Source organism: Anser cygnoides, chromosome 1 (genome assembly GCF_040182565.1).
Source record: "Anser cygnoides isolate HZ-2024a breed goose chromosome 1, Taihu_goose_T2T_genome, whole genome shotgun sequence".
NCBI lineage: Eukaryota > Metazoa > Chordata > Aves > Anseriformes > Anatidae > Anser > Anser cygnoides.
Genome location: NC_089873.1, coordinates 147,868,290 through 147,877,154, shown reverse-complemented (window position 1 = coordinate 147,877,154; position 8,865 = coordinate 147,868,290). Strand labels below are relative to the sequence as shown.

General features: G+C 42.6%; 1 protein-coding gene across 1 annotated transcript in view; it reads left to right on the top strand.

The window, feature by feature from the left end:
• Positions 1-14: 14 nt before the first annotated feature.
• TMCO3 (transmembrane and coiled-coil domains 3) overlaps positions 15-8,865 on the top strand; it is a 29,643-nt gene continuing 20,792 nt past the window's right edge. Inside the window, exons 1-3 of the mRNA XM_013197485.3 lie at positions 15-160; positions 1,662-2,204; positions 6,066-6,245. Of these exons, the coding sequence (XP_013052939.3) occupies positions 1,758-2,204; positions 6,066-6,245 (627 nt within the window). The 5' untranslated portion in view covers positions 15-160; positions 1,662-1,757. The remainder of the gene's footprint in view (positions 161-1,661; positions 2,205-6,065; positions 6,246-8,865) is intronic.

Below are 8,865 nucleotides of genomic sequence, written 5' to 3'. Positions count from 1 at the left end.
CCGCGCCGCTATATATACCCCGGACTACATCTCCCATGAGGCAGCGCGCTTAAAGGAGCCGCAGCGGCCGAGCGAGGCTGGCGGTGCCCGGGGGCCTTGCCCCGCTGCCACCGCGGCGGGTGCGGAGCCCGGCTCCGGGAGGGCGGCTGGGCGCTGTGCGGTAAGCGGGTAGCGCCGGTCGGGGGGCGAGCGGGAAGCACCTCCCTGAAACACCGCTCCGGCTTCCGCCGGGGGATGGGGACCGCTGCTCTCCAGCTCCTAAAAATGGCAAAACCGCAGGGATTTCACCCAAGTTGTGAAATATTGCCACTTTATTTATCGCAGCCAGCGGCGTGGGCGCGCTCCTGCCCCTCGTTTATCCCCCCGTTTCTTAATTTTAAACGTTTTAATTCCTGTATTCGTACACCTTTATTCTGTAGCCAACTGCTGGCACCGAAATCCACGGGCTCGGGTTTCATTCATTGCAAGGAAACCAGCAAGGAAACCAACCCACCTCCGCCCACCCCCACGGGTCGGGACCAGGGATTTCTGGCACCCCAAAAGCCCAGGTGGGGCACCCCAAAAGCCGTGCTTGACACCGTCCCGACACCTTCGTACCCCTCCCTGCCGCTGCTGCTGCTGCCTTACGGGCACAGCGGGTCCTCTGCCAGGGGCTGCCTCCAGGCAGCTGCACCCATCTTGTGGTAACCCCAGGCCGGGGCTTGAAGGGCGAGATTTGGGCTTACACACGCTCCTGCGGCGATACACCCAAATGTCGTGTGGGTTGTGTGTCTTTAGGATGCTGTGCTCCGGTATGAGTGGGTGCTTTATCGCGTGTAGCCTCGGGGGGGGTGGGTTTGTGTCAAGGAAATGGACCTGGTTTCGCACCGAGATTTTGAAGTAGCTTCTGGGTAAGGAACTCACGAACAATACCGGTTTTGCCTTTAATATAAGTCTGTTTTATAATATAAGCCTATTTTAAAATCACAAGGATCAATAATTAGCATTCAGACAAAATGCCTCCAGGCCATGCAGCCTTTCACATCAAGGTCTCTGATCCGAACTGGTAGCGCGAAGTCCAGCAAGTTTTGCTCCTGTTTTTTCCCTGCAGATATGTTTCTCTCACAAGTATGATGTAATCTCTTTCAGTTAAGGTTCTTTTCGTTAAGTTTTGTATAAATCACAGAATCGTCTAGGTTGGAAGAGACCTCCAAGATCACCTAGTCCGACCTCTGACCTAACGCTAACAGTTCTGAGACCGTATACATACCAAGTGAATATAATACAATTTCTCAGGATAGGTTTCAGAAACTACAAGGGGTTACTGATATAAAGGAAGAATGCCTTCTGGTGCTGGGTTGAAATACAACCTATGGCCTCACAGCATGATATTTTAATAGCTTTTCTCTCCTCTGAGAAGCAGCACAAATGACTGCCACGTGATATGACTAAGCCTTCCGGTTGATGTTCTTTAAACAAGGTCGTCTCTAGAAGATAGAGAGAATAAAACCTGTCAATAACTTCGGGCTGTTGCTGGTTTTGATAACTATTGACCGAAGGAGACCATTCATGTTCTGTTAAAGACTGTAGCGTAGAATGCAGCCTTCCGTTTGTTTTATAATTTATTTGATCCAGTGGCTCAACATTTCCATGTTTGATACCTGATTAGTACTGTCTTGCAGCAGGGTGTATGCACTGGAGATGCAGAAACCATGTAGCAGAAAGCCTTGAGCGGCTGTGGATGATCGGCTTCCCCCAGCAGCAGTAAAAAGTGAAGGATGAAGGTGACTGGATTTACTCCCCTATGGACGTTGGTTTCGCTGCTTTGTGGCCACTTGGCGAATGCTGCAGAACACGAAGATGTAGTAAAGCATGCAATAAAGCTGCACCGTGGGAAAGGAGCTGTTATTACCCAGCGGAAGCAATGGGTGTTGGAGAGCTGCAGAAAGCTGTCCGGCCTTCTTCGCCAGAAGAACGTTGTTCTCAACAAACTGAAAAATGCCATAAGAGCAGTTGAGAAGGATGCGGGGCTGTCGGATGAAGAGAAACTTTTTCAGGTGCATACCTTCGAAATTTTCCAAAAGGAGCTAAATGAGAGTGAAAACTCCGTCTTCCAAGCAATCCACGGCCTCCAGAGAGCTCTACAGGGGGATTATAAAGACGTTGTAAATATGAAGGAAAGCAGTAGGCAGAGACTGGAAGCCTTGAGAGAAGCTGCAATTAAGGTTAGTTCCTTCTCCCTTTTGTTCCTCCCCCCACTGTGTTTGTTACTGGAATGTTATTTTAATTTTATTATGATACTGTTTCAATCTGTTCTAATGAAAAAAGTGGATCTACATAAAACGTGGAGTTTTAAAGTCGATTTTGAATAAAGTTGCGAGTATATGATTCTGGAATAAAGCTTAAAACTTAGTGGCAGCCAATAGACCAAAACAAAGCCAAGCATACTCATACGTCAAATATGTCAGACGAGAAGGAAGACAAGAAGTGAGTCAGTGCACTTAACAGAGTTGCACTGTGTGAATGACCGGGATTATGAGAGTGGAAATAAGGCAACGAGCTGGCAAAATACTAAATGTTTTTTCCACTTCAGAAGAGAATTGCTCAACGAAAACCTGCAAATCAGGCAGAACAACTTCTTTACTTCCTGTACTCGTATAGATGTGAGTAAAATGGGTGTGCAGAGTATTGATGACCGGATTTTTTGACCTCGGTGGAGTATTCCTAGCCTACGAAGTGCAGGTTTGAAAAATAACATCTCCAGCAAAGAGCTGGCTGAGGTAACTTTGCTGAGCAAAGCACAGATGAGTAACAGAAGTGCACAAGTACTTTGGGGAAAGTTTGGGTTCCCATGTTGGGGCAGAGCTGTTGGGGCTTGCACAGTCTGGCCCCAAACTTGGTAGTGCTCAGAGTGTCTACTGAAGGCCTACAAATGAGAGAAAATGTTGCTGAGCTAACTCGGTAGTTAAATTGTTCATTTCCTAGCCTCTACCCCTCAACCACTGCAGAAAATCATTAAGAATGTTCTTTGTTTTCTTCAAGAAGAGGCTTTCCTTGTGAAAGGGAGGAAAGGAAAAAAATGTAATTGGTCTATAGTGAGCGGAGAGGGGAGAATCCAGAAAGTGCATCTGCATGAGAGACGGGCAGACCTTAGCAGGTGATGATGGCAAGAGACTGCTGTGTGCCAGAAACGTGTGCAGCGAATGGTTGGGAAGAAAGGCTGATGGCAGTAGAAGGTAGGAAGCAGGCTTGGGAGACTGGAGTGGTCTGTGCAGTGAAAAGAAAGCCTGGATTATCAGAGCTTAGCTTCTGCAGGGGTGGGTTGTGTAGGCTATCAAGGGGTGTGATTGTCTAAACAGTATTTGTTGTTCTAACCTTATAAGTTGCTTTATACTGTGAAATAAAGGAGGAGATGATGGGGAAATGAGTGCCAAAGATGAATATTACACGGAATAAATTTCCTTGGACTTGCTCTCGCTTCAAAAGACATGCGCTAGGTCTGGTTTTGTTCCAGTTTGGTTTTATTGTCATGATTATTTTCTCGGTGCACTCGTAAGACATCCTTTCCATTTTCTAAATAAAGGTTGAATGGAAAATAAAAAATACTGTAGGGGGTGCTGGACTTACTCATTCACTTTATTTCTGTTGAGTTCAAGTATTTGAAAGTCTTCAGTATCAGAATATGTGTGCGTGTGATGCATTTCAAGCTGCTTCTGCTGCCGGGGAAAAGTAGAACAGTTGTTCACGGAGGAGAAATATTGAAGACAGCTTCTGTCTTCCTTTGCTTGAGGAACTGGATGGAGTTTCTAGATGAAGCAACAAAATCTTGTCCAGTTTACCTGCTTCAGATTTCTTGGGTGGAATTCAGATTTCCCTGATGGAAAAGATAAGTCTCAAGCACTGTAAAGAATTGAATTTATTTTCTTCATCCTGTATTAAACAGTAGGAACAGCAGTGCTGCATTCTTAACTAGTCTTGCCTTCCTTTTGCTCACATTTCTAGGCATTCAAGTCTCCTGCTTAGTACAGAATCCTTACCCATACTACCTTGCTTAAAATGTTGCTTAGTATGTACTTTGTGATCAAATGTCTCCAATCCCAGCTTGAGTTGCAGAACAGAGCTTGCACTGTGAAGCACTTTGGTCTAACACGTAGCAGGCTGCTGTGGCAAGCAAGCAAGCTTGTCCTGCTCATGGACACTGTTCTTGGTCCCACTGTACTGCCGTGGCGCTGGGCAAAACAGGGCTGCCGCTTGGTAGGCTGTACATGCTTCATCTTCATTAAAGGAACTTACAACCAAAGCCAGGTTGTTTCAAAGCTGCTCTTTTAAATTGAGAGTTTGTCCCAGCTGGCAGGAAGGACCGATCAGCTCCCTTTCACCCCAAACCTCTTTCTGTTTGGAGGGGAGAGACCAAACCTCATTAACTCCATCCTGAGCTCTAAGCTGTTGACTGAGGAGAGAGCCCGCAGCTCTCCCTGGGTGCGGTTTTTACATCTCTGAGACAATGTCTGCAAGCAGAGAGCAGCAGATAGGAAATGTTTTCCTTTCCTTGAGGCTGTACAAGAGTGGCTGGGACTCCTTCCTACGTGTTGCATAAGAAGTGAAGCAGTTGACATCGGTCCAAACACACTAATAGCTACATTTTTTTTCCCAACTCAAGTTATTTTAGGAGCTGGGTAATCTTCAGCATGCCAGTGTAACTATGGTAATCCCAAACACCAGTAGTCAAGAGCCAGCGATTCTGTGGTTTTGTCACAACCTGGAGCATTCATCTGACTGTCGGGATTTAAAAAAAAAAAAACAAACAAACAAACAAAAAACTCCGGGCTAAACACAGTTACAGGCTGTTCTGAACATACTGTTGTCTTGGCGTCAAGGAATCGATTGAGATACATGCATGTTCTCGCAGGTTTTAAGCAGAAAAATGTCCATCCATAAACGTGTTGAGAAGGAGACCCTCCTTATTCCAACATCGGTGTTTAGGACCAGTTTAGATGCCCAGGCTGTCTAAGATACTTGAGTGGGGTAGGCAGACAAAGCCCAAAACTGGAGGGAAATAGATCCGTGTCTATCTGATCTCTAGCTGGGTATGGCAGAGCATCTAAAATACACGTCGAAACCTGTGTTTCCAGGCAATTCAGTCTGACCTAGAGGCTGCTTGTATTTTTTGCCCAGACTGTTTCTTGTTTCCCTTGGTAATAATATTGGCTCTCTCGAAAACCAGATGTAGGAGCTATCTGAGCCAAACCCTCACGGTATCCTGAACCTCTCTGAAAGGAAGAAGCCTGCTATCCCATCTCCCCTCGTTCGTTCATGATTGTCCTCACTCAGTTAGTGCATCTTCAGGGGAATGAAGGCATGTAAGCTGAAGCATCTTATATTTATCCCCCCCAAAAAATGCTGGGAAAGTTAACTTCATCCCAGCCAGGCTCAGTACATGATGGAAAACGCTTCCTGGGAAGCAGAAACAGGAACCTCAGCTAACTGCTGAGGTGTTTAACTGCTCATCTGTGCTCTTACCCTGCTTTTTTTATTTTATTTTTTGTAGCTATTTTCAAAAGGTACAATAACTGTGGAAATCATAAAACAGACTTCTTCCCATGTTGGTAAATCTGTTTGTAAAAATTGTTTATAAAATTCAGATTCGTTGTGTTTACCTTTCACTTCGTTTGATGCTTGTAGCTAGTAAAGCGATGCTTTCAAGTTTATTACACTTCCCTGCTAAAACATTGAGATTTAAGTTTTATTTGGCTTTGAAATGTTTCCTAGAATTCCTCAAAGTAATTCCTCTCTTATTTTCTGTAACCTTGAGGCAGCTCTACTGTTCAATAGATTAGGAAAGGGAATCGGTGTTTTGTTGTTTGTTTTGTTGTTTGTTTATTTTGCTTTGTTGTTTTCCTTTCCCCCTTCCTCCAATCGAGATTGGCACAAGAGGAAACAGTCTTCAAACACCAATACAATGTCTATATTGCTTTTGCAATTCCCCTTGTAAGATGCGTTGCATCAAAAGAAGCCTACATTTATGTTAAATGTTTTGCTGCTCAAAGGCCCAGCCAGCACTTTATCTGTGTTGTAAAATTCAACAGGAAGAAATGGAATATGTCGAACTCCTAGCAGCAGAAAAGCATCAGGTTGAGGCCCTTAAGAACATGCAGCATCAAAACAAAAGCCTGTCAATGCTTGATGAAATTCTTGAAGACGTCAGGAAGGCAGCTGACAGATTGGAGGAAGAAATAGAAGAGCACGCCTTTGATGACAACAAATCTGTAAGTGATGTTTTGGACTGTCTTTTCATTCATGTGTATTTATTTTTAAGTTGATATTTGCATTGTATGAGTGCTTCTCTTGTATTAGATAGTTTTTAGGATTTTAGTGACAACTATAAAAAAAAACAAAAAACGTTGGTTTGACATTTGTTTTTGCTTCCCTTTCAAGAGAAGAATGTAACTAGTAGTAAAATAGTTGGTTTTTAGGAATGACCAAACAGGGATCATTATTTTCTTTGCTAATGATTTCTCTGCTGTAGTTTGAAAGTGCTCCCTGCGGCTGCCACTTTCAGTGATAAGTGTATTCCATCTCACTGACACAGCTCGTGAGAGTTACGACATATCCGTGATGGTGGTTTTTAGACTTTGCAGGACTCCGTGACTGTGGTATTTAGACTTTGCAGGATATGGAGTTAAGTATAGTCTCCAGTTTTATTTTTCTCTTTCATTTTGTTGAGGAAGCTATAGGAGAACAAGAATCCTTGCAGTTAGTTTTCACAATCTGGGAAAAGATGTATTTTTCAAGGTAAGGGCTTGTCATGTGTTTGTGGTGTTGCATTCTTCAGCTTCCCACATTCTCTGCTTTTAACACCATTTGCATTGCTCGTTGTTTCTATGTTGCAGGATGGACATACCCTCAGGTAAGGCTGTGTGTATTTGGAGCTGGGAATACATCAGATTATCCCAGCGTCCCATCGCACTTTTCTCAGAAGCTGACTCTCTGAGCTGATCCTCTTTATAAGCATGGACTGAAATTTTTGTTTGGCTTCTGCTCTTGAAAGGTTTTTGTTGATTTGCAGCTCAACTTCCAAGGCAAGCATAGTCCGTGAATTCTGCTGAGGAGGAAAAAAAACTCTGTAGGAAAGGGCCAGGCCATTTTTGTTAATTGTACTCGCTTGAGAGAAAGTGAAAGTAGCTTTTTGCCTGCACCAGACAGGTACAATTACACCTAGTGGTAATCCTACCTAGCAGCACCAGCGGAGGGTAGGGAAGATCTTGCTGGAGTGCCCTCTTCTGTTATACTGGGGTATAACGGCACATTTTAAAGGAATGTGCAATAGCTGTTCATTGGCAAAAAATACCCAGTGCATCCTTCTTCTCCAATGTATCTCTTTTGTTTTTCTTATATCTCGATTCATGAAACAAAAGGAATAATGAAATGCAAACTAGAGGACTATTTGCATCTCTATCTTTGTGAGGAATATCTAGAATATTTTCTCTTAAGCTGGAATGCGGAAACAAAGAAGTTCTAATAGAATCATCAGTAATCTGATAAGGATGCAAAGGCCTTTATTAAAGATATAATCAAATAGAGAAATGTAATGGAGAAAAATAAAAAAATAGAATATGAGCTAACCTACATAGTGAGAAAACATTTTTTTTCAGGATTTTATTTCTTAAAACAACAATCCCTGAAAGGGTGTTTTATATAACAGTGCACAAATATTGTTGTCTTCTATTATGTCCTCAGATGCTTAGTATTTTTTAAAAGCACCTCTGAACCTGTGCCATCTACTCTCACTCTCTGAGCATAGTCTGTCTTTTGTCAGTTCCCTTTTCTTTAGTAAAAGTAAAAATGCACCATAATATCCACACAATACATGACTTCTAAATATATTACACAGAAAAAATATTTTTTTCATAATAGTCTTAATCTTAATCTTCTCTCTATTCCTAATACCGTTTCTGAAATAGACTGCATCACTTTTATATGATCTTTGATACATTTTTGATTTTGATACAGAGAGGTTTGATCAGATTCCATATACACAAGCTACCAAGTACAAAGGAACATATAGCAAACTCTATGTGAATTTAGAATTCCAGATCTTCAAAGTAGATGCCTCAGTGCTGATGTATTTCGTAAGGTAATTCTGTTTACTGTACGTTATCACTGATGTCATAACTTTAAATTCCCAAGAAAATACTAGAGCAGATGTTGGTTTATTAGCGTTTTGTTTTTAGGCAAAGTACTGCACCGAACAGTGAAATAATTCCTACATGAAAATCCGAGTAAAGTGTATTTTAATTCACAAAGCCAGCATTCAACAGTATGCTCTAAGCTCTGTTTTGGTTTTCCTTGTAGTAGCAACAAGGGCATCAGGAGTGAAGATGACAGAAAAACAGTAGGATTGGGAACCTATTGTGTATTCTGATTAGAAACAGTTCTTGTTTGCTGACTGTAGGGAAGCTTTACTTCTTTGTTCTGATGCTGTGAGAATAGTTTGCATGTACGTGGCGCGCAGCTGCTCTTGCTTTTTCTCATCAGCTGAAAACATGAAAATGTGGTTTGGTCTCCTAGACTTGGCAATGGAGACTTCATTCCGGAATGCAAAATAGTCTGGTAAGTGGGGAGCTCAGGGAAGCGAAGGCGGAATAGATATAAAAAGGCAGGTTGCAGGCAAAAAGTGAGTAAAACATAACTTTCATAATATATAAAAGGAAAATGGTTGTCAGTCTCTCATTCGGACACCTGAAAAAGCTGATGTTTGAATTAGATATATCACACTTATAAATAATTCTGCAATCTTCAGAATTTGTTTCAGATTCGTGAATTGGAATTTTGCAACTTTGAAGCCCTGTCCTTATTATTTTTTAGTTGAACAATGTGGCTGAAGAG